This window comes from Trachypithecus francoisi, unplaced genomic scaffold (genome assembly GCF_009764315.1).
Source record: "Trachypithecus francoisi isolate TF-2019V2 unplaced genomic scaffold, Tfra_2.0 Lachesis_group10, whole genome shotgun sequence".
NCBI lineage: Eukaryota > Metazoa > Chordata > Mammalia > Primates > Cercopithecidae > Trachypithecus > Trachypithecus francoisi.
This window is the reverse complement of record NW_022681455.1, coordinates 128255923-128281569: the sequence shown is the minus strand read 5'-3', so window position 1 is coordinate 128281569 and position 25647 is coordinate 128255923. Positions and strand designations below refer to the sequence as shown.

General features: G+C 49.0%; 1 protein-coding gene across 5 annotated transcripts in view; it reads left to right on the top strand.

Annotated features, from left to right (window-relative positions):
- The first annotated feature begins 1291 nt into the window (after positions 1–1291).
- Positions 1292–25647, top strand: part of ZCCHC14 (zinc finger CCHC-type containing 14) — an 88188-nt gene continuing 63832 nt past the window's right edge. For 2 of the 5 annotated variants that reach the window (XM_033219259.1, XM_033219257.1), the window contains exon 1: positions 2007–2614. In XM_033219259.1, coding sequence (XP_033075150.1) covers positions 2063–2614 — 552 coding nt within the window. In that variant the 5' untranslated portion in view covers positions 2007–2062. Of the gene's footprint in view, positions 2615–25647 lie in introns of all 5 variants that reach the window. The other 3 variants (XM_033219258.1, XM_033219260.1, XR_004439037.1) reach the window with 3 other exon arrangements.

The window sequence follows — 25647 nt, the reverse complement described above, 5'->3', positions numbered from 1 at the left end:
CTTTGAAGACCTGACTGGAGAATGTAGGGTTTGTTTGTTTTGGAGAGACTGGGGGGTGGGGGTGGGGGGGTCTCATTATGTTGCCCAGGTTGGCCTTGAACTCTTGGCCTCAGGCGATCCTCCTGCCTCGGTCTACCCAGCAGCTGGGACCACAGGTGTGCCAGATTCGGCTGAAGTGTTTTGTTAAGAAATTTTCAGCACCTTGGACCATATCGTGAAAAAGTTCATTCTTTGATTCAACCAATCTCTATAGTGCACTGCCCAGAACCAGAGTGTGAGCTCCACGGGGTAGGGAGGGCGCCAGCTCTGCTCTCAGCTGCCCCTGGGCGCTTGGGACCTGGAACCCATGAATGAACAGACCCCGTTCTAGATCCACAGACATTCAAAGCAGCGCTCTCGGGGAAGGGCAGGTGAGGAATGAGCGTCCAGCCCCCGCGGCTCTCCTTCTTTGAGAGTGGTGGGATTTAAAGGTGGTTGGGTGCACCGGCCCTTCCCCCACCTGCAATCCGGTGCCAATGCAAGTGCCAGGGGAGGGTGGCGTTTCTGTTTACTTCCAGCCAGGTCAGCTCCCTTGCCCCCGCCCCTGTGTTTGCATTTTCTCGGTTTGGCGAGCTGGGGAAGTAGCCGCGGAAGGAAGGCGGCTTTAAGGAAGCCTCGTCCATTCGGACGAGGCTTTTGGAGAAAGCTTGCATCTCCCACCACACCCCCAGGGCGAGTCAGCCGCCTCAAAAGTGCCGGTGCCGGCCCTCTGTGAGCTCATCACTTTCGCACAAGCCCTCGGGAGCGGTTATTATTACCCTCATTTTCCCGGGGAGCCGCCTGGGGCTCAGAGAGGCCAAGTGACTCGTCCAAGGTCACACAGCTTATCAGTGGCCGACCCGGGATTGGAACCCGGGGGTCCGCACCCCGCGGCGGCCATTTCCCGAAGATACCCACTATCTCCCTCTTACACCGCTCAGGAATAAATCAGGAAGGCCGAACGACCCGTTTTCGCCCAAAAACAATGCTCCACGCAAATTTGCGGGAACAAAAGCAACCAGAAATCCAGCCCGGGTTTTCCGCCTCTCCGATCTCCGCGGACCAATCGCGTCCTGACGGCCGCCGACGGATGGGAGGCGGTGGCTCCAACATGATCGACAACCCCCGGGGAGGCGTGGCCGCGGCACGGGCGAATGGGATTGGGGTCCAGACACAATCACGGGCCGAGAACGGGCCGCCTGAGCCAATCAGCGGGGGGAGGCGGGCCCGGCCTGCCCGGGCTGTCGCGAGAGGCGGCCACCCCGCCCACTTCTGCTGGTCCCCGCCGCCCGTCAGCCGCGAGCGCGACGATCCCTCCGCTCCTCTGACGGCGCCTCCGCTGCTGCTGCTGCTGCTGCCGCCGCCGCCGCCGCGCTCGGGCCCGGATCCGTCCGCCGCGCGGGAGCAGCAAGGCCGGCAAGTCCCGGCCGGATCCCTCCGCGCCGCCCGCCAGGCGTCCCTCCCCCGCCAGCGCCCGTTCCGCGGCAGCGGCCCCCAGCGCTCCCCAGGCGGCGACGCCGCGCCCGCGGCCCGGGGTAACGGCCGGCCTGGGCGGAGACGCGGGCGGCGGCAACGGCATGGCCGGGGCGGCTCCGTCGGGGGGCGGCCCGCAGTGACAGACCCTGCGGCGCGGGGGGAGATGGGGGCGGCCGCCTCCCGGGCGACGACGACGACGACGAGGAGCAGCCGCCGCCGCCGCCGCGCACCGGCCGCCGCTGGGCACGGGCGCGGGGAAGGCGCCTCCCCGTGAGCGGGGGGCCCGAGGCCGCTCGCCGCCCCCGGCCGCCCCGGCCGCCCCGGGCCCCCCCGGCGCCTCGCGCGCGCCCGCCCGCCGGCCCCTGACGGGAGCCTTGCCCGGCCCCGGTCCCCGCCCCCGCCCCGGCGCCCGCCAGGCCCGCGGCGCCCGCGCGCACTCGCCCGGCCCCGGCCCCGGCCCCGGCCCGCGCGCCCCCGGCCCCGGCGCGCCTCGGCCGCGGCCCCCGGCGCCCCCCGGCCGCCCCCGCGCGGCCCCCGGCCCGGGTCGCGGCGCGGCGCGGGCGGCAGCATGGTGGAGAAGCGCTGCCCGCTGCAGAGGGACGGCGTGTACCGCTGGTTCTCGGAGCTGCCGTCGTCGCAGCGCGTGGAGTTCCTGTGCGGCCTGCTGGACCTGTGCATCCCGCTCGAGCTGCGCTTCCTCGGCTCGTGTCTGGAGGACCTGGCCCGCAAGGACTACCACTCGCTGCGCGACTCGGAGATCAAGGCCAACAACCCGGCCGACCTAGGCAGCCTCACCAACCTGACGGACGAGGTGGTGCGCAGCAAGCTGCTGGTGTCGCTGGCGCTGCTGGGCTCGGAGCAGCGCGAGGCGGCGGGCGTGCTCTACCGCACGCTCACGCACATCGACTCCATCATCCACAACTACGGGCTGCAGCTCAACGAGGGCCGCACGGGCGATGAGTTCCTGCTGCTGTTCACCATGGCCTCCAACCACCCGGCCTTCAGCTTCCACCAGAAGCAGGTGCTGCGCCAGGAGCTTACGCAGATCCAGAGCAGCCTGAACGGCGGCGGGGGCCACGGCGGCAAGGGCGCGCTGCCCACCTGCCCGGCCTGTCACAAGGTGCGTGCCCGCCCCGAGCTCTGCCCTGTACCCAACTCTGCGCCCCCAACTCTACACGCCAAGCCGCCAGCCTGCACCGCGAGTCCCCCACCCAGGCCTCCAAGCCTGCACTGCGACCTCCCCCCCACGCCTCCAACCTGCACCAAGAGCCCTACCCAGGCCTCCAGCCTGCACCACGAGCCCCCAACCCGTGTTCCAAGCCCCATCCCAAGCTTATACCCCGCACCCCAAATGTGTGCCCCACCTCTCAAAGCCTCCACCGTACACCTCAAGTCCCCATCCCGTGTCCCAAGCCCACATGCTAAGCTCCCACTCCGCACCCTAAGTCTGCACTTCAAGCCCCAAGACCACACCGCGGCCCTGAACCCACACCCTCAGTGCCCTCTGCGTGCTCCAAAGCCTCCAGACCTACGCCTCGCGCCCCTTGGGCAGGAGCCGCTGCAGGGGCCCTGGGTCCGAGGATCCGCGGGAGCGGTGCGGGAGACGTCCGCGGTCAGAACTCACAGTCCCGGGTGCCCTCCTTTCACTTAGCCGGCTGCAAACGCGATAAGGCCTTTGTCCCCTTAATGCGGCCCTTGGGTGACAGATAACACATTGCTGCGCCTTGGTTTCCCCAAATTTGGTATTTATTACCAGAAAGGGAAGGAGCCATGGCCATGCCAGAAGCCGCCGGTGAGGTGAACATTGCAAGGCGCTGAGCTTCGCTGAGCCGCTCCCTCCACACAGGTGTTCGGGGCCCCGCTTGGGGCCTGGGCGCGGGACGTGGCTGTCCGTGTGAGCTCATTTATGGACACGTGCATGCTATATGATGTACGCGTGTGTCGCATGTGGGCATGTATGTGTGCACACGTGTGTGTATTTATGAATGTGCAGATGCCTGTGAACGTTGTGTGTGATCGTTTTTAAGAGCCAGGCTACCTGTAACAGACAGAGAAAGACTCTCAGAGCTTTAAATGCCGGTGAAACCTATTGGCGACCCTTAGAAACAAAACCTAGGCCGACTTTGAGTGGGAGGACACCGGTGCCTTAAGGAACGTTAGGTTAAGTTAAAGATCTGCGGTCTCCTCCAAATTGAACCGGAAGGGCATCCTGGCCATCCACTTAGCGATGTGAACTTTTGCCTAAGTGTTTCAGAACTGAAAACGCAAAGTGTTTGGGGCTCAAACTATTTTTAACAGCCCCCAGCAAATCCAGTGCCAAAATTTTGCTGCCGGAAGAGATTACTTTGACCTGGTGTGATGTGTATTTAGATTACAAACTGATTTTTTTTTGGAAGGGAATAGGTTGCAGTCAGGACTAGTCCTGCTGAGTGCCTCTTTGCAGTGTCTTTAAGCTCTTTGAAGTTAAAACTTTGATAAGACTTTGCTTTTATGAGTGGCTGAGAACACCGTCTGGTTTGCTAGGTTTTTTTGTGTGTGTGTTTTTAAAGCTGTCTTTCAATCCTAGATTGTGGCTTTTCCTTTTTAATGTCTTCCTCTAAGAAGTTGTTGTGGTACATACATTGGTTTTTTTAATTGATTTTTTGTGTGTGACATTTATCTCCAAGACTATAGTTTTTAAGTTCAGCTCTCACCCTAGATTCCAGGCTGTGTGCTGCGCAGAGAGTCCTAGGAAATGTAGTTGTTTCTAGTAATCTGTGTAAGCCTTGACATGCCGGCAAATTGTTGTCTATTCGTGGAATCCCACTCATTTATGGTCAGTTTTCATGTGCTGTTACTCCTTTGTGTAGAGTCCACCCACTAATAATTTCTATGGCTGTTGCTACAGTAACGTCAGCTCTTTAAGGGGATTCTTACTGTGTGAGCAAGGGTGCATCACTTTATGCAGACAGTGGTGATTATTACTTTGGTTGGGCAGGGAGCCAAATCTAGAACAAAAATATCTTTTATGGGAGAGACTTTCTGTCAAGCAGAAATCCTTTTGATGAGATGAAGGGGCTCATCTATTCCTCTCAGCTCACCCCTGCACACCAGCCCCCCAACCAACCCCAAGGCCACCACGGGCACTGAATTTACCAGCCGTGCAACCTTGGCCAGGATCCTTCTGCCTCTCAGGGTGTCCCTGTTGCAGTGGAAGGGATGTAATCTACCTCACAGGCTTGTTTTGAGGATTACATAGGTAACATGTGAGCTTCCAGCAGAGGTGCAGTAAATGCTGCTTTCTCCGTATTTATGGCCTCTCTGGCTTTTAACATTCATTTTGATAGAGGTATGCTAACTTAAAGCAAGGCATGTTTTGTAGATGCAATTATTTACATCTTGGCCATGAATGTTTATGTGTTCTAAATTGGTTTTTGAATAGTTAACTTGGAGCTGACAATTTTTTTGTTTCATCTTTGGAAAACTGGAAAATTCTGTGACCCTTAATGAGAGGATTATTATAAGGAGTAACCTTGGGTTGTCATTTTTGTATTTCAAAACAACCATGGTTTCTAGTTTTCCCTACATCCCCAGTGTCACTGCTAAGCTAATTTCAGCCCCATTCATTTAACTTTAGTTTTTGTTGCTGCCTCAAAGGTAAGACTGACGCTGATGAACCCTTTGTTGCTTGGAGCAGGCAACTTAGATGAAATCTAGCATTTAAGTATTTTGCCTTCTTAGTTTCTAAATCTTACATTTGGGGTAATCCTGAAAAAGCAGCCCCGTTAAAGCTGTCTGCATTCTTTTGTAAGCTGTTGTATTTTGTTTTGAACTCTCCCAACTTAGAGACTTTGTATTTTTCTTTTAGAGATACAGATGTCAATTGCTTTTTAAATTTTTAATCCAATTTGGATTTTTATTTCTTGGCCTGGCAAGGTGGCTTACGCCCGTAGTCCCAGAAGTTTGGGAGGCCAAGGTTGGTAGATTGCTTAAGCGCAAGAGTTCAACACCAGCCTGGGCAACTCAGCAAAACCCTGTCTCTACAAAAAATACAAAAATTAGCCACGAGTGGTGGCACACACTTGTAGTCCCTGCTACTTGGGAGGCCAAGGTGGGAGGATTACCAGATCCCAGGAGGTCGAGGCTGTAGGTGAGGTATGATCATGTTACTGCACTCCAACCTGGGTGACAGAGTGAGACCCTGTCTCAAAAAAGTTTTTTTAAGTTTATTTTCACTGTATTATCTGAAAGTCATTATTTGCAATTCCTTGTCCAAACCCTGTATTTTTATTTAAAAATTCTTACTCTTCTGAGGACTTCTAGAGGTGTAAAAGTGTGGGGAGTGTAAAGTAGACATACCTGTATTTTACTTTCAGAAAGAAAAATACTCCCAGTAGCCACACTGATGGTAGGCTGAATTAGTTGCACTCTGCTTAGTGACCGGTAATGCTGCTGCTTGCTGCTCCTGCAGTCGCCTGTTCCAGGGTGCCAACTGTGGTGGATAGTTGGCTTAGACTTTCTAATGTCTGTTTTACGTAAATAAAAGACCATAGTTTTGGAAATAGTTAAAATAACCCCTTTGCAGTTTTTTTCTTTGTGTCAGTGATAATAAATATACTGTGGTATATGCACATGCTTTTTCTTGTTTTGAAAATAACAGCCTTATTGAAAGAGAATTCATATACTCTATACACTTAACCCTCTTAAAGTGTAGAAGTCAGTGGATTTTAGTATAGTCTTATAGCTGTGCAAGCACGACCACTGCCTCTGAACATTTCCATCACCCCAAAAAGAAACCCAGTGTCTATTAGTCACTCCCCCTTCCCTCTGCCCTCCAACCCTTGACCACCCTTTTTTGTCTCTGTGGGTGTCTTTTTTGGATGTTGCATGTGAGGGGAACACACACCGTGTGGCTCTTTGTGACTGGCTGCCTTCACCGGGTGTCATGATCTCAGGGCCCCTCCGTGCTGTGGGTGTGTCAGCACTCCCTCCTCTTTCACGGCCGAGTGGCGTTCCCCTGTGTGAAGAGGCCAAGCTGTGCTCACGCGTTCCTCAGCGGGTGGAACTTGGGGTTGCTTCACGTGTTTGCTTGTAGACCTTTTTCTTCATGGTTAATAGGCTCTTTGTCTTCACTCCCGTGCACGGTACCTAACACTTAGCGCATCCTCTGTGGACCACTGGTGCACGTGTCTGTGCAGGGCTGTCTGAGGGCTCCTGTTCTACCTGGTGGATTGCTAGGTGCCCTGTGCAGAGCTGTGTAGGTGTGGCCCCAGCTAGCCTGGGGAGCTGCAGTTGGAGGTGGCAGGGAACACTGCTGTCGGTACAGAGCCTCCAGACTGGTGTATTTGGTCAGCGACAGGTATGGGGGAGCAGGGCCTGGTGGACAGGGGTGGGGCCCCGCCTGAGCTCCAGCTGTGAGGGCCCTGCCCTTTGTGTTTCAAGCGTCCTCAGGGTGTGGATAATGAACTGCTTCATGGGGCTGATTTTTTTGAGGGGGTACTAAAATGATGTTTTTAAAGTTTTTGGTGCAGGGGTGTGGTGGGGTGGTGGTCTTCCTTTAGGATTATGTGCTGTAGAACAGTACTGGAACTCTCTGTGGCTTGCATTGTGAGTGCCCGAGAATAAGCACTGTAGAAACTTCAGATGGACACAAATACTGTGAATAAACCTGCTGAAAATCTCTGTCCAAAGATCAGCAACAGCTTTTGCCTTGTTGCTTTTCATAAGCTGTTGAAAATCATTGCAGTTCACAGGTGAAATGTGGGATAGTTCATCCTTTGGTTATCAGACAAAGTGTAAGTGGCTTCTTTTGGTTTCTCCTTCGGCCCTAAACTCTGGGCCTGTTGCAGCCAAGAGTCATCTAGCATTCCATAAGAACGGACTCTCTCTGGAGCAGCTGTTGTCACTGATGGTTAAAGGAATAGCTGTGACCTAAAAGCACTGTTTTGTCTCCATCTTTAACACTTGTTCTCCTGGGCAGCTGGAAACTGCCTGGTCTATGAACTTGTCTGTGAACTAAGTCTTCTGACTGTCTTTGTATACATCGCTTGTTTTATTACATTATAGGAGATAATATCCTAACACATAGTGGATCTTTTTTTATTTTTTTGGCCAGCTGTTACAGGTCTAAAATACTGTCCTGTTTCATAGTAAAGTACAGTACGTGATACTGGAATCTAGACATACAGTCACGTGCTGCTTAAGGACACAGATATGTTCTGAGAAAAGCGTCCTGAGCTGATCTTGTCGTGTGAGTACCACAGAGTGCACTTACACAAACCTAGGTGGCAGAACCCACTACACCCCAGGCCACAGTGTAGAGCCTATTGCTCCTTGGCTCTAAACCTGTGCAGCATGTTGCTCTACTGAATACTGTAGGCAGTTGTAACCCAATGGTATTTGTGTCTCTAAACAGAATAGGTACAGTAAAAATGCAGTGTTAGAATCTTAGAGGACCCCGGTCCGTGCAGTCTCTCAGAACAGAATAGGTACAGTAAAAATGCAGTGTTAGAATCTTAGAGGACCCCGGTCTGTGCGGTCTGTCAGTGATGGAAGCATCATTATGCAGTGCATGACCATGCCGGGATGCAGTCCTGATTGCTTTCTTGGTGGTAGTGTTTTTGTTGATGCCATGATGGAGCTGCAGTAGCACTGCCATCTACTGTGTAATGGCTTGGATTATGTGGTACTGTAATTACTGTCCTTTGCCCTCACATTAAATGAAGGCCATTTACTTTGACATGAGCTACTTCACATTTGCCTCATTTAATTGAACACACAATTGAGTTTTGCTGTTTTGTGCTGTGTTCCGAGTATAGTTGTAGGAACTGGAAATTCTGTGTCATATTTGGGTGTGATGAGTAATATGATGGTATTGTTTGTTCAAGTGAGAAGATAATTGGAGATAAGCATCTACGTTAGTCTTGTTGCTGCAGGTGAAGCTTACCGTTTACTTAGGCTTTAGTTTACCCATTTTCTCTTTAGTCCTGTAAAACTTCATTTACCTTTTGGATTAACATACTTTTCCAACAAATCTACATGAGTCTTAAAACTCCAGAGTCCGGCTAGTAGAATAGAATAGTAAGAGGTACTTGCGCTGGGGCATTTTTGTTTGTTGAATTGATGACAAAGAAATTTTTGTTATGCTAGGAAAAATTTCTCCTTTAGTATTCTCCCCCGCCCCCCACCTTAGAGGCATTAGATTTTAGAAAAAGATCCTTCCTTTTTTTTTTTTTCCCTGAGAAACTGCCGGTTGGAACAGTAGTTATCTTATTAGTTTAAGAACTGTTGCTGCAAGTTACCTTATTAGGGTATATTATTGAAGGGCTTTTGGTTTTAGACTTTAGTCTGACATAATGCAGTTTAGAAATTAGTTTTAGCAAGGTAATTTTTTTTCTCCAGTCTCTGTAGATGTTTTTATTGTAGAGAGACCCGATACATTGTAGAAACATTTCCTGTCAAAGGTAAAAAGAGATCATCCAGAACTAACAAAATAGGTTAATTCTTAGCAATTTCTGTTTTGTTCTGGGTTAAAAGACCCAAAGCTACTTAAAGTGAGAAGACAGAAGCAAGACAGAGTATCTTTCAAATAATTGCTCTTCCAGCAGCTGTGTGTCATGTCTGATCAGGGCATGATTAAGCAGGACAGGACTTCACGTGCTGGCCACAAAGCCCTGGCCCCGGCCGCTCACCCTCAAAGAGGGGCACTGTGGACCCCCGCCTGCCATTCACTACCCAGCTTGCCAGTGGGGCAGGTGCTTTGCAGGCTCACAGAAAAATCACTCGCCCTTGAAATGTGTTATCTGGGCCTGGATGCCTCCTTAGTTTCTCTGTGTTTCCTTTCTGTGTAAGGCTGGTTCCTCGCTGACAGTTTGGTCACACCCCTCTGTTTCCTCAGGGTCACTGGTAGATCAGCGTTTGAACGTTGTAATTTCTGTCTCCCTCCTTCAATCTAGTCTTTGACCTCTGGTATTTTCCCACCCAACCCATAAACAGAACCATAATGGTTCTCTGATTTATTTTCAGCAAAACCCCACCTTTAACACCACTCACCTCTACCAGCCAACAAAACCCCACCTCTAACACCACTCATCTCTACCAGCCCCTCTTCTCTTGGTGGCTTCACCACCGAGGCCTCCCTGAGCAGCTAGCAGAAAAGGCCTTCCATCCCGCTGGCTGGTGCTGGTCCATGCGAATAGATGTGTGTCTTTCCAGACATGTTTCTGCACACATACGTTAACACTTTCTTTCAAGACACCATACACATGCTTAGATACACGTAGGATCTTACATACACGCTGTTCATCATGCTGTAACAGCCACGCTTCATGAAGTCGATTCTGCTGTCTCTAGTTCCTCACCTTCAGTTATTCCTCAGCCTCCTGTGACCTGCCTTTTGCCTTGAACCTCTTTGACAAAAACAGTTTTTACGGAAGAGTATTCAGCAATCTCCTCAGTGAAGAAAAATTTTAAATAGGTAATGTAACCAGAGGTAAGAAGTGGAAAAGTGCCAGAGGCAGCTGCATGGAAAGTCCCTTCTCCCACAGATGGCAGGGAAGGGCACCCAGGATGTTTTAAGGGTCGGGCAAGGTTCTCCTTTCCCTGGGTGTTGATAACTTTTGTTTCACGAGTAAAAAACATGTTTCTTACCCTCCTCCCAGCCATCCAGTTCCCCTCTTTGCAGATAGCACACTTCCTCGTAGAACCTTCCAGAGAAACCATATGTATTTACAAGTAGATACCTGATGTCCCACTGCACACACAGGTGCCTCCTGGTCTTCTCTTGGCAGTCTTTCCAGATGAGGCTTCTCTGTCAGTCCATAAAGAGCTTGTTCATGGCACGAATGTGTTATTTAATCAGGCCCTATTGATAACATTTTGTTCCATCGTATTACCAACCAGTTCAGTGTCATTTACATGTTATGTACATGTCACCCACATGTTACAGACGACAGATGGCACCTGTCGCAGTCAGGTAACTCTGTCTGTGGAGTAGAAATCCACAGGTGGAGTTGGGTCAAATGGTCTGTGCTTTTGCATTTATTTTACCTGTTGCCAAGATCTGCTTTCAGAATTCCCACAGCCATGTACAAGGCCTGTTTCTCTAACCTTTAACGAGCCCAGTGAGTTAGCCACTTGCTGGTCGCAGCCATTCTGTTAGGTGGAGACTTACCCGGGTGTGGTGTAGTTTTATCTTAGGAGTGAGGTTGAATATTGTTTCAAGTAAACTATTTCATTGATTTTTGGTGAGCTATTTTGTCTCCTTTGCTCACCTCTGTTGGGTTGTTGGTCTTTTCTTTTTTTAATTTTTACTTTATTTGAGACAGAGTCTCACTCTATCACCCAGGCTGGAGTGCACTGGTGTGATCTCAATTCACTGCAACCTTTGCCTCCTGGGTTCAAGCGATTCTCCTGCCTCAGCCACCCAAGTAGCTGGTATTACAGGCTTGTGCCACTGAGCCTGGCTAATTTGTGTGTGTGTGTGTGTTTTTAGTAGAGCTGGAGTTTCACCGTGTTGACCAGGCTGGTCTCAAGCTCCTGACCTCAAGGGATCCACCCACCTCGGCCTCCCAAAGTGCTGGGATTACAGGTGTGAGCCACCACGCCTGGCTGGGTTGTTAGTTTTTAGAAACTCCGTAAGTTTCAAGGAAATCATCTTTAGTAGGAATTGCATGTATTTGTTTTCTGGGTTTTTAATCTTGTCTTTTGACTTTGCCATGCAGTTATTTTCTCTTCTTTTTTTTTAAATGGTACATTTATCAGTCCTTTTTGGTATGGCTTCTGGCTTTTGTCTCATAATGCATAATGTATAATGCATTTCTCATCATACATATTATACATACGCATGTATTGTGCGAACATAATACACATGACGCCCCGTACATTCTAAAGACAGTCCCCTGCAGTGTCGTCTATAGAACTTGTGTCATTCTCTTTTTATACCAAACGGATCCATCTGGAATTGATTTGGTATAAGGTACAAAGTTAGTTTTATATTTTCCAGATGACAGCCCATTTGTCCCAGTGCCATCTGTTAAATAGTCTGCTCTCCGAGATCTGAGCTGTCTCTGTCGTATACTCCCACATCTATTTGGTTCACTTCTGGACCCTGCGTTCTACTTCATGGATGTCTCCATCCAGATGACCTCATGTTGGCCAGGTTCATTGGATACTCTCGGTTATGTTTCTTACCTCTCCTTCGTTTTTGTGGTTTTCCTACACAGAGGAATCCCCGGGAAAGGTTTTTTTGGGTTTTGTTTGAAATAAATATGGCTGTGAGGCACCTCCCCCGGATGGTGGCTTCTGCAGCCTGGGTGTGCCGGCCGGCTGGGATCTGCGCTGCCTCCGCCAGTTCTGGCACTGCTGGTTTTCATCTTCTCTGGATATCTGTTTTCAGTTTCTCCTCTGCTTTTCTGCACTTTTGATGATGTTATTCCTCAGACTTCTCTCTTTTTCTTTCTTTTTGCTTTATAATTCATGACCTTTTCAGCTGTGGTTTTTGCCAGTCTCACTGATGAATCCCAAAAACCTAAAGGCTCAACCAGACCTCCAGCTTCCAGTGACAGTTCCCAGTAGTAGCTCAGTGTGTGCAAAGGCATGTTTCTCTCTTCCTGCCTGCCATGGGTCCAGTGTTTCCCTCAAAGTTTGCATCTCGGAAACTTAATCCCCAGTGCAGCAGTGTTGGGACATGGGTAGGTCACGAGGGCTCTGCCTCTGCCATTACAGTGAGGTAATATCCTTGTCACCTGAGAGTGCTTTTGTAAAGGCCGGTGTGGGGCTCCTCTTGCTGGCTTGTTCCCTGGCTCTGTCACCCTTCCCTCTTCTGCCTTCCACCATGGGATGTCCCAGCAGGAAGGCCCTCAGCAGATGCAGGCTCTTGCTGTTGGACTTTCAGCCTCCAGAACTGTAAGAAATACCCTTCTTTTCTTTATAAATTACCTGCTCTGTGGTATTCTGTTACAGGAACACAAAACAGACCAAAACACCAACCCTGACCTGCTCTGTCCTTCCCTTCTAATTCCCTCCAGCCAGAGGCCCAGGCCTGCCATAGAGATGCCCTTTTTTTATCCCCTCCAGCTGGTTTATGAACAAGTCCTAAATATCTTTAGATTTGTCTCCAGTGACACCGTTACAGCCCCGATTCAGTGTTCCCTCAGAATCTCCCTTTCTTTCCCCCCTGCTTTCCTTTCTTCCTCTTCTTCCTTTCTCCTCCCACTTCCCCTTTCTCCCCCGTTTCTCTCCCTACCACACTTGCCATGGTGGTCACATATATGGCACACTTCTCTGGACGCAGGCTTAGATTTGAGGCAGGATGCCAGGGAAGCAGGACATAGATTAGAATAGTCTTCAGGAAACCAGCGTGGCCCCAGCCTAGCCTAACTCCACTTTGCTTCCGATCAGAAATCTGTATTAGAATGAATGCAAGTCAGCTGATGTCAGTGTTTAACGTCTACAAGAAACAAGTCCATAGCTGCTCCGTTTTGTTTTCTAATTGAACAGTTCAGAAACATTGGTACCTTAGCTCTTTTTAGAAGTAACCCTGATGTGCCCCACTCTGACCTTGACTTAGGTCTAGCCTCATTAGCATTCTAGTCTCCTGGCCTGGGTCTGCCTTCTGGTAACCCTTTTTGGTCTCCCTGGCCTGGGTCTGCCTCCATAACCCCCTCTGGTCTCACTGGCCCCCTCTTAGCCTCTAACATCAGTTCCCTTGTGTCACTGGAATGGTCCTGGTCAAAAGCATGCAGGAGCCTCATTTCTGGCTTATAGGTCTTAGCATGATGTGCCATGACCTTTGTGATGTGTCCCCTACCTGTCCGTACACACCTCTGTCTGTGGGCACAGTTCTTCCTCACTGTGCTTTCTCTCTCCTGCGCCCTGGGAGAGGCTGTTCTCTCAGACTGGACACCGGATACCCCCATCCCCATTATTGGTTCATCGATACCAGTCATTTTGTTGTTGCATCCTTATGCTAGACCTTATGTGCTATGTTCTGTTTCTGCCCTCAAGACTTTGACTTTGACAGAGACTGCCTGTTTACATCACTAGAACCCAGCAGTTCCTACCACCTACTAGGGGCTCACCTGTGGAGCATTCGTTAAACCCAGGGGCGGGAGGTGTTGGGTGGATGAAAAGTCGCTGTAGTGCAAGTGCTTTTTTCCCTTCGGGTTTTTCTTTTCAGTGGCCACAGTAGTAACTCCTGTTACCAACTCGTACTTTTTATCTTTTTAATTTTTGCCTTTATCCAATGACTACTACTTATATATTATGTAGCTGTAGATTCTAGTGAAGTGTAACGTGAAGTTTAACATCGGTATTCTACTTTGTTATTTATTTATTTTTGAGACAGTGCCTCACTCTGTCGCCTGGGCTGGAGTGCATTGGTGCGATCTTGGCTCACTGCAAGCTTCCGCCTCCTGGGTTCACGCCATTCTTCTGCCTCAGCCTCCTGAGTAGCTGGGACTACAGGCGCCCGCCACCTCGCCCAGCTAATTTTTTGTATTTTTAGTAGAGACGAGGTTTCACCATGTTAGCCAGGATGATCTTGATTTCCTGACCTCATGATCCGCCCGCCTCGGCCTCCCAAAGTGCTGGGATTACAGGCGTGAGCCACCGTGCCTGGCCCTACTTTCTTATTTTTAATTTTATATTTTTCAAAAGCTGGCATGCAAGGCCAGGTGCACTGGTTCACACCTGTAACCCCAGCACTTTGGGAGGCCAAGGCAGGTGGATCACTTGAGGCCAGGAGTTCAAGACCAGCCTGGCAACATGGCAAAAACCCGTCTCTATTTAAAAAAAAAAAAAAAAGGAAGAAACTAGCATACAGAAGCTTTCATTGGGAGAAACTCTGTGACACCCGAGTTGAGCTTTAGGTTACCGGGGTGGCACACATACAAGGTTGTGAATGCGTCAGCTGAGAGCTCAGAAGAAGCCGCATGGCATCATGGTGCTTTGGTGGCCTCCGCTCCTGTGGAGCCTGTGGAGGCCTGTGTGTGGATGAGTTCATTTCCATGGAGTAACATTTTTAGTTCTATAAGTAAGTTTGTTTGGATTATATTTCTTTAATGCTTTTAAAACTTTAAATCATGGTAAGCCTTGATGTTTTAGTTTGCTACATAATGTCTGTTTTAGTTTGCTGCATAATGTCAATAAATTGAAAAACTGTTACTCATTCTAATTAAAGTTTCATTTATTTCTTTTATACTTTCAACAGTGACATCAGATTAACTCTTAAGAAGGGAGCATTATGGAGTCATTTGTCTGTTTGGGACATTTGCATAAAAGCATCAATAGAATTACCAGAAAGCCAGAAAGAAATTATATCCTTAGGTTTCTTGTTTTTTTTTTTTTGAGACGGAGTCTCGCACTGTTGCCCAGGCTGGAGTGCAGTGGTGTGATCTCAGCTCACTGCAACCTCTGTCTCCCGGGTTCAAGCGACTCTCCTGCTTCAGCTGCCTGAGTAGCTGGGATTATAGGCACACGCCACCACACCCGGCTACTTTTTGTATTTTTAGTAGAGATAGGGTTTCACCATGTTGGTTAGGGTGGTCTCGAACTCCTGACCTCAGGTGATATGCCCGCATCGGCCTCCCAAAGTGCTGGGATTACAGGTGGTGAAGCACCGTGCCCGGCGTATCCTGACTCTAATTAAAACATGTATATATAGGAACTAGTTTTTAGAAGTATTATAGTCTAGAATTGAAAAAAGATTAAACTGTTTGGAATAGGAAGAGATTTAATGTACGGGGAAGAGGAACAACCCTCAGCCTTACTCTATTTTGGACACTTTAATAAAATTTAAAAGCTTGAGAATAATGCTAACAACCTAGTTATAGTAAAATTAGTAAAATTGGCCTGGCGCGATAGCTCATGTCTGTAATCCCAGCACTTTGGGAGGCCGAGGCAGGCAGATCACAAGGTCAGGAGTTTGAGTCCAGCCTGACCAATGTGGTGAAACCCCATCTCTACTAAAAATACAAAATTTAGCCGGGCGTGGTGGCGTGTGCCTGTAATCCCAGCTACTTGGGAGGCTGAGGCGGGAGAATCGTTTGAACCTGGGAGGCAGAGGTTGCAGTGAGCCAAGATCGAGCCACTGCACTTCAACCTGGGCAACAGTGAGACTCTGTCTTAGAAAAAAAAAAAAGAAAAAAGATTAGTAAAATTAATGAGATACTTTGAAAGCATGGAGTATTGGGGTTGTGTGGGAAGCACTGTGTGGTGTGTAAACTCGACCCGGACACAAATAGATCCTCACAGAACTCGCACGCCACCTCTGGGAGATTCTCCTGACTCCAGGCTCCTGGGAGAGGATCTTTCCTATGTGAGAACTCATGCCGTTTTCCAGTCAGTGCCCACCTTCTCCGCACCCCGACTTCCGGGCGTTTTTTCTATTCTTTTCCTCGATTCTGTTTCTTTTCCACCACTGGTCAGTTTCGCCTGTTCTAAAACTTCATTTAAGCAGAATCATGGAATTCCATTTTATCTGTTGGCTTCTTTCGTTGCCTGATTTTAGTGGCTGGTCTAGGGATGACAGTGTAGATTCTGAACTTTCCACAGTCTGCTTAGAGTTAATACTGTGCCACACATCGTGCACTGTGTCATTTCTCAAAGCACTTTTATGTGTGGGTTGTTTAAATAGGTGTAAGGCTTTTAAACTAGCATACCATTAATATTGTATTGAGGAGGGTAATTTATCAATGTTACTTTTCCTTTTACAATTGCTAATAAAGATAGGAGGTGAGGAGCAGCAGGCTACAGGGAGGAGCGATGCGTGGGGGCTTGTCAGTGTTCCAGATGCGTGCATTGATGGGCAGCAGACTCGGGGAGCCTTGCCGTGGAGGCGTGTCATTGTTCCCAGGTGTGTGCGGTGAGGGGCAGCAGGCTCAGGGGGGTGTGGTGGGGGCGTGTCAGTGTTCCCCAGGTGTGTGCAATGAGGGGCGGCAGGCTGCAAGGGGAGTGATGCGGTGGGGGCGTGTCAGTGTTCTCCAGGTGCGTGCAGTGAGGGGCAGCAGGCTCGGGGGGATGCAGTGGGGGCGTGTCAGTGTTCTCCAAGTGTGTGCGGTGAGGGGCAGCAGGCTCGGGGGGATGCAGTGGGGGCGTGTCAGTGTTCCCAGGTGTGTGCGGTGAGGGCAGCAGGCTTGGGGGGATGCAGTGGGGCGTGTCAGTGTTCCCAGGTGCAGGAGGCTGCTCTGAGGGCGTCGCATGTATTTCGTTTAATCCATGAGTTAGGTTATATTTTTGTCCCTGTTTTAGCAGTGAGAAAACAGACACAGAGAGGTTAAGTATAATTTGACAAAGGTGACATTAGTTAATGGCTATTTTTATTATGTGAAGTTAAAATTGTTTGTGTGTTGACTTCATCTTTCAAAGTGAGAGGAAAAACCTGAGGAATATGAAATGAGACGAGGAAGAGAGCCCCAGACTCTGTGGCTGGTAGAAGTAGGGAGTGTGATCTCATCCCCGGCTTCCGCCGGCTCTGCCTATGCCTGGGGCTGCCCCATGTGTGCAGCCGGCCCTAGGTGGGATCCACGATCTTGGTGACAAAGCTCCTCTCCCTGCCTTGGCCCCAGCGGCTCGTTTTTATTCTTTCAGCACTGAGTATGTAAATGATAGTCCTCAGTACCGCAGTCCAATATTTTGTTGGGGTTCCTTTTTTTTTCTTTTCATTTAAAGGTAAAACCTACATTTAGTGAAATGCACTTATTTTAAGTGTATCATCTGACTGTTTTCACCACTCAGATGTGCCCGGCCCACCGCTTCAGTTTTGACAGAGACATAAGCCTTGATGGGGGTTTGTGCAGTATCACTGTCAGCCCAGAGAATTCCCTCCCGCTGTTTTCCAGGCAGTTGCCACCTTCTCCACCCCCTACCCTCAGACCTTAACTCTTTCCCTTGGCCGGGTGTGGTGGCTCATGCCTGTAATCTCAACACTTTGGGAGGCCGAGACGGGCAGATCACAGGGTCAGGAGATCGAGAGCATCCTGGCTAACATGGTGGAACCCTGTCTCTACTAAAAATACAAAAAAAATTAGCCGGGCGAGGTGGCGGGTGCCTGTAGTCCCAGCTACTCGGGAGGCTGAGGCGGGAGAATGGCATGAATCCAGGAGGCGGAGCTCGCAGTGAGTCGAGATCACGCCATTGCACTCCAGCCTGGGTGACAGAGCGAGACTCCGTCTCAAAAAAAAAAAAAAAAAAAAACTCTTTCCCTCTGTTTTGTTTCTTATCCACCATTGATTAGTTTTGCCATTTCTAAAACTTCATTTAAGCAGATTCATGGAATTCCATTTTATCTGTTGGCTTCCTTTGTTGCATGATTTTAGTGACTGGTCTAGGGATGCCAGTGTAGATACTGAACTTTCCAGTCTGCTTAGAGTTAATACTGTGTCACGCCTTGTGCAGTGTAAGAAGCTGGCCACTGTCTTGCAACCAGGTGCCTTCCTGGTCCTTGCTGTGGCAAGTGTACATATTACATCTGTGCTGTAGACATCACAGCATACACAGAATTGTTTGCTTCAGTGTGAATGTACCTTTAAAAAAATTACGAGGAAAATATTGTCTTTTCTATATACTCACAAATGGACCTTTTTTCCCCCAACCCCTAAGTGGAACTAGGCCTATTTACCATTTTGGTGCTTTTCATTCCTTACTGATCCAGTTTGTTACCATATCCTTTCAGTCTGGCAAACTCGCTTTAGTATTTTTGGGAGTGTAGGTGTGCTGGCAAGAAAGGCTCTTAGTTTTCTTTTATCAGAACATGTTTCACTTTCACCCATACTATTGAAGGGTGTTTGCGCTGCATGTGAAGTCCTTTGTGTTGGCAGCTTGCTTCTTCTGGGACTTTGAGAGAAGTCGAGACCCTGTCTCTCCTCCAGGACTCCGCTGTTGGCTGCTCCCCTGTGCTCACAAGTTGTTTTTCTCCAGCTGGCTCTAAGATGGTCTGTGTCTTTGGTATTTGAGCAGCCTGACTGTGATGTGTCCAAGTGTTTTGTTGAATTTATCTTATTTGGTGTCCTGAACTTACTGGATCTGTAAATTCACGCCTTCTGCCAACTGTGGGAAATTTTCAGCCATAATTTCTCCAAAATGTGTTTCTGCCTCAATCTCTCTTCTCCTTATGGGACTCCAGCTCTAGGTATATTAAACTGTGTGATATTGTCCCTGAAGCTTTGTTCGATTGTTTTCCTTTCAGATCTTTTTTTCTCTCTCTGTTTGGGTTGGATACTTTTTATTGATCCATCTTCAGATTCATTGAGTCTTCTGTTATCTCCAGTCTGCTGTTAAAGCTCATCCACGGGATTTTTCTTCGTTTAGAAATAGCATTTTTTAGTTCTGGAATTTCCTTTCTTTTAAGACAGAGTCTTGCTCTGTCACCCAGGCTGGAGTACAGTGGCATGCTCTCGGCTCACTGCAGCCTCCAACTCCTGGGTTCAAGCGATTCTCCTGTCTCAGCCTCCCGAGTAGCTGGGATTACAGGCGCCCATCACCACACTCAGGTAATTTTTGTATTTTTTGTAGAGACAGGGTTTCGCCATGTTGGCCAGGCTAGTCTTGAACTGCTGACCTCAGGTGATCTGCCTGCTTCGGTCTCCCAAAGTGCTGGGGTTACAGGCGTGAGCCACTGCACCTGGCACTGGAATTTCCGCTTTTTAAAAAATGTTCTGTTTCTCTCTTGAGACCCGTTTGGCTTGTCCAGCCCAAGTCCCATTTCCTTTCTGTTCCTGAGCCCTGTTGTAAGGGCTGCTGAGTCCCTGTCTGTGCTGCCAACGTGGGAGTGTCCTGTGCCTGGTCTCCAGAGCTAACCCTTTCCTTTTTGTATAGGTTATGTTTTTCTTTGTTTCCTTGTCTAATAATTGTGACTGCTTCTTGGATTTTGTGAGTTATCCATTGTAGAAACTCTGGACTTCATTCTGTCCTCCTGAAGACTGATGATGCTTTGTTTTAGCAGGCAGTCAGTTTGGCTGGACTCAAACTCCAGATACTCTTCTTGTGTTAGCAGCAGCTAAAATCTCTGCTCAGTTGCTGTCGTGTGACCTTGCTGTCCTCGACCTGCCCTGTGCCTGCCTGTTTCAGGGCTCACACAGAGTTGATGTGCAGAGCATAGTGTCCTCTCCCAGGGTGCTCTCCCTTCCAGGTTTACCCCGTTGCTTTCCAGCTGCAGTTGTCTACCAGAATTCCCCTCTCTGGTTTTTCAAGTGAGACTATGGGATTTTCTATGAGCTTTAAGCTGCCCTCCTTCTCTGATGAGGACCAGGTTCTGCCCCAGGACAGGAAACCCATGCAGTGCTCAGCTCGCTCTGGGCACAGGCCCCCTCCAGTTTCTGCTTGTTCTTGGTCCTGTTCAGTTTGTTGTTTTTTATGCTTTGTCCAGAATTTATAGTTATCTGCAAGAGGATTGGTCCAATGTCTCAGCCATTACTGAAAGTAGAACCACCTGCTTTATATACTCCAAGGGTTGCAGAAATAAATATGAACCATGTGTTCTAGGAAGGATTCATTATCCCTGACGAAGGGCGGCTGTAAAGGGGGGTTTTATACTAGCCGGAATATGTGCTGTTAAAAGGATGAGGTGCTGTACAGAGAGAAGGCTAGGATGGCCCAGTGCCTTGAAGTCACGGGTCCATCTGGAGGATGTCAGTGGAATGGTTGTCTACATGCTCTGGCCCCTGGTGGTGGTCAGCCATGGGAAGGAGAGTCAGGCGTGTGGTGAACTCGCCGGAGAAGCAGGCCTGGGCCAGGCTTCACCTGTAGGCGTGAAGTTCAGTTGGGCAGATACCAGGTGCCTGGGTGTGAGGGTCTGGTCGTAGCTGCAGTGGAAGGTAAATCTGAAACTTTCTGGCCTAAATGTCTTCTGTGATCAATCCAGGTGAGCCCTTTCTGGTCTTATCTTTTGTTGCATGGCTGACAGTAAGACATGGGGTCCTTGGCTCTGAAGCAGCAATGCCTTGTTCATAGTGGGGTGTCCCAAGAAGACTCCTGGAATAGAGTTTGTGGTGCCTGCAGAAACAAAGCCTGCTAGCCGATTTTACTGACACTTTCTGGACCTTGGATGCACTCTTGTTTTCAACCAGGGGTTTCTTGCTCCTTCTGGCCTCTTCAAGTCCTGTTCTTTCCCATCCTAGAGGCCTAAATGTTCTGAAACTGAACCTATACTGTGGCTAGTATTCCCAGAGGGCTATAAAGCAGCTGCTTGAATGTGCTCACTGCTTTGAATGGCCCATCTCAGGGAGTTGTATGTTATGGTAGGAACCAAAATGGTCATTATGGTGTAGTTTATTTACTGTAATTAGACATTTAGCCAGCTTCTCTAAGAAAACCCCGGTGTTTAAGCATATTCCTGGCCAAATATTCACGATAACAATATTGTGTATAGTATGTACTTAACATCAAAAGTCCCGAAGATAGGCCAGGCACTGTGGCTCACACCTGTAATCCCAGCACTTTGGGAGGCCAAGGCAGGTGGATCACCTGAGGTCAGGAGTTTGAGACCAGCCTGGCCAACATGGTGAAACCCCGTCTCTAGTAATAATACAAAAATTAGCTGGGTATGGTGGTGTCTGCCTGTAATCCCAGCTACTCAGGAGGCTGAGGCAGGAGAATCGCTTGAACCTAGGAGGTGGAGGTTGCAGTGAGCCGAGATCGCACCATTGCACTTCAGCCTGGGGAACAAGAGCGAGACTCCGTCTCCAAAAAAAAAAAAAAAAGTCACGTCAGGGGATGTCTCATCTGCCATCCTCTTGGATGTGGCATCAGTGGAATTAGATTGTACCTATGCCTGCAATGGAGAGGGTGCTAGCTGCGGCCTCTGCCCCGAAGCTGTTGCAGCTCACTGTTTCTAACATTACGAGTGTCACATAATTTAAATTTTTTCTTACGCTGGGTGCAGTGGTTCATGCCTGTAATCCCACTCAGCACTTTTTGGAGGCCGAGTTGGGAGGATCTCTTGAGGCCAGTAGTACAAGACCAGCCTGGGCAACATAGGGAGACCCCCATCTGTACGAAAAATAAAAAATTAGCTGGGCACTGTGGTACATGCCTGTAGTCCTAGCTATTCAGGAGGTTGAGGTGGGAGGTTGCACTGAGCTGCGATTGTGCCACTGCACTCCAGCCTGGGCAACAGAGCGAGACCCTATCTCAAAAATAAAAAATAGAAAGTGAATTTTTCTTGGGGGGGAAGGGACCATTATGGTGACCGTATTGCTTTACTTTCTGACGGTGTTGTCTTCAGAGATGATTGAGATTAGGTTGCTTGTTCCCACATGGCCACGTCCTGTCAGGGTTGCATCTGTGTTCCCTTGCTGTCACCTGTTACTCCTAACTGCGGATGTTGTACCTTTTTCGAGCAGCCTTTGATTGGTTTCTCCCCGACCCTGCCCACGCCATAGCGGTGCTGCTGGTGGTCTGCTCTGTGGGGCCGTCTTGAAAGGGAAGCTCTGAGGGAGAGGCTTTGCATGCGTGCCTCGGTGCACTGTGCCAACCTGCATCCCTGTGGCTGTGGATTGGGTGCTTGCTGTTTGCCAGGCTCCATCCTGAGAGCCACGCTTGGTGGACTGCCTACTTCAATCCTTGCACCAACCCTCGGAAGTCAATATGGTGACTGTCTCCACTTTACAGATAGGGACACAGGCTTGGAAAGGTCACATCACTTGTGTCTCATGGCTAGTGATGGGGGCTGGCCCTCCCAAGGGTCTGAGTCTAGGGCCGGCATTTGGCATCACTGCAGGAAGTTGACACTTTTTCACTGTTATGTTCCTCTGACTTACTTCAGTTCCGCCCCTACCCCCACCCCAGCTTTATTGACACTTGCACTTGTCTGTGCAGGCATTTTCTCTCCTGTTGCATAAAGTCATTTTTTTAGTGGAAGGTAGTAGTTGCTGGGAAACACTGGAAGACAGAAGTAGTCAGAATCTGGTCAACAATGAAGGTCAGCGTCATTGCCGGCCTCCGACCGTAGTGGTGAGTAAGTCGCTGCTGGACAGGAGGGCAAGGAGGAGCTAGGAAGGCAGAAATGAGTTGCTGCTCATGAGTGCAAGCAAGATGCTGGTGTGCTCTCTGAAGTCAATCTGTTAAGATGCCCTTTTAACCCTGTTTTATGGGATTACAGGACTAGGAAAGTATGTCTTTAGCCTACCTAGGGCTCTCGACTTCAGACTCCCTGCTGTTTCTACAGGCAGTCTCTGGAAGAGGGATTCTGGGTGTATTGGAGGCTGGCTGTAGGCAAGCCTTACCCCAGAGGTCCAATGTGGTTGGCCCCTGGTGGGATGTCTTGGCACCTGGAGGTCTGGAAGCACCCATGGGTAGGCAGTTAGGGCTGGTGTTCCTAGGGGAGGCTGTGCTGCCCTGTGGCTATTTGTGAAAGAGATTTGCATCTGGTCACTCTGGGAGCTTGTCTAGTTAAGTACTGGGTTCCCTTTGCTGAGATTTTGAGCAGTGATCTTTTTTCTCTCTTTCTCTTTTTAATGAGTAGAGCTCTAGGGTAAGAAATATTAAAAGGAATGTTTTTACATGGAAAATGTTTTTTTGGTTAGCGTTGGCTTTCACTTGGCCTCAGTCAGCAAATAGCTTTCACTCTTAAACTATCTGTCTTCTTGTTCTGGTTTTTAGAGACACGTAATGACTATTTTAGTAAAATGCTTACAAATCATTTTTCTTTTTATGTTTTACGTTTTTTACATTGACTTAAAAGTATTTAACACATGTTACTCCTTGCTGTATAGAGGCAGGTTAATTGGAAAACAAATTGAAAGCACTCTTTTTTCATAGTCGTGTTTACTGTGTTTTGTTCATGGGGTAGACGCTTCGGAGTTCATGTTGGCCCCTGACGGGCCTGGCTTTGTTCATGGGGTGGACGCTTCGGAGTTCATGTTGGCCCCTGGCGTGCCTGGCCTTGGGATATGTGTGGAAGGAAAGTGTGGTGATGGTTTCAGAAACTTGCTTTTTCTATACTTTTCGTGTCATTCATTTCTTGTAGGGAGGTATTTATATTTAGACTTAATATCTGTAACTTGTTTAAATTCTAAAAGTAGTGATTGTTCCTCACAGGAAAATTGGAAAACAGAAAAATAAAACTTACCCAGAGATAAATGCTATTAATATTTTGGTATACCTTTGTCTTTTCTCAGTGCCTGAACAACTGACGTACGTTCTGCCCGTTTTCACATTATCTGTGAGCATCCTGCATGCCTTTTAAGACTGCATAATATTCAGTCATCTGGACATGCACATTTAGTGACCTATTTCAGTAGTAATCTGTTGCTGGGATGTTTATGTTGTTTGTTCTTCTTTTTGCTCAAGCTGAGATAAATCTCCTTACACACAAACCTTTGACTACGTTGCTGATTGACTGTATCCTAAGAGCAGACTCCTCCCAGTGGGATTAGTGGGTGAAAAGCTACAGATGGAAAAAAAAGTTCATCACATCCTGCCTTGTTGCTGTCCAAACAGTGGCCCCAGTTTACACTCGGCTGAGGACGAGGCCACCCACCTGCAGCTCTATGAGCATATGACTCCTGAGAACATTTTAACTGTAGTCCAAGTAATTAAATAATTATTCAAGCTGTCATGCACTTGTTTTCATTATTTATTTATTTTTTGAGTTGGCTTCTCGTGCTGTCGCCCAGATTGGAATGCATTGATGCAGTCATTGCTCATTGCAGCCTCAACTTCAACTTCCCAGGTTGAAGTGATCCCCTTACCTCAGCCTCCTGATTAGCTAGGTACAGGCACACACCACCATGCCCAGGTAATTTCTAGATTTTGGTAGAGATGTGGTCTCACTATGTTGCCCAGGCTGGTCTTGAACTCCTGACCTCAGGAGTTCCACCTGCCTAAGCCTCCCGAAGTGCTGGGATTAGAGGTGTGAGCCCTCACTCCTGACCCCAGGCTGGTTTTGAACTACTGGGCTCAAGCGATCCTCCTGCCTTAGCCCCTCAAAGTGCTGGGATTGCAGGCATGAGCCACTGTGCGTGGCAAGTGCACTGGTTTTAGAACAGACGATCACATGTCATGGTAGAGTCTCTACTTGTGAAGATAGGCCCGGGCCCCCAGTGCAGGGAACACGGAGCTGGGGTGGCTGTGGGTGGCTCTGTCCTCATCCTTGGTGCTTCTGGGGGTATGCAGCCCACAGGGGTGCAGTAGATGCTGCAGACACAGGGAGCCCTGCCCTCTGGGAGGCCCAGTTCCCAGTGCCCCTCCTGGATCCTCCCAGAGCTCCGAGTCTCTGTCACAGCACTGAAGCAATTTAATTGCCCTCTAGCTACACCACAAGCACCACAATAATAGCAACTAACATTTTTCATGCTAACATTTTTCTGGTTCACTAAGCACTAGAAATGCATTTTACTTAATTCTTACAAAAGCCTTAGGTAGGTGCCATTATTTCCATCCCATAGTGGAGGAAACAGGGGCTGCCCCGTGTGGACCCAGCACTGTGGTCTCCAAAGATATCTCCTGACCGCTGTCCTCCGCTCGCCTCCTTGGATTTAATCTGCACAAATCACAGACCTCTGTAGTTACAGGACCTCAAGTCTGCACTTGATTTTGCTCCCTACTGGCCAGATGACCTTGGGGAAGGCACTTAGGGACTGACGTTCAGTTTTTCTTGTTTTTAACATGGAGATAATTGATCTGTGTACATCACGCTTACTGCAGGGATCAGATAGATGATCGCACATGCCTGCATAATGGATACTTGGGAAGAACTGTACAAAAGGTGGTTATAGCCAGGTACATTGTCTCATACCTGTGGTCCCAGCTGCTCAGGAGGCTAAGGCAGGAGGATGACTTGAGCCTGGCAGTTTGAGACCAGCCTGGGCAACGTAGACCATGTCTCCAAAAAACAGACAGACGAAAACACTAGTACTTTTTGTTCTTTTATTCTTCATGGTCTCTCACAATGTGTCTTGACATCTTAGGCATTCCATTGACACCTGGCTTTTTAAACTGACTGTATTATTTTCAGACATGTCTAGACCTGGCTTTCTCAGCCTACCTGGTTTGCCAGCTCCCAGGTATTCCACATGCAGACGCAGTACTCAGTGTTAGGGAAAGTAAACTGTATCGGGGAGGGCCTCTCAGCCTTGGCACTCCTGAGGCCCGGGGCCAGGTCCTTCCTTGCTCTGGACCTGTCCTGGGCACTGCAGGATGTTTAACAGCATCGCTGGTCTCCACTGGCTGCATGCC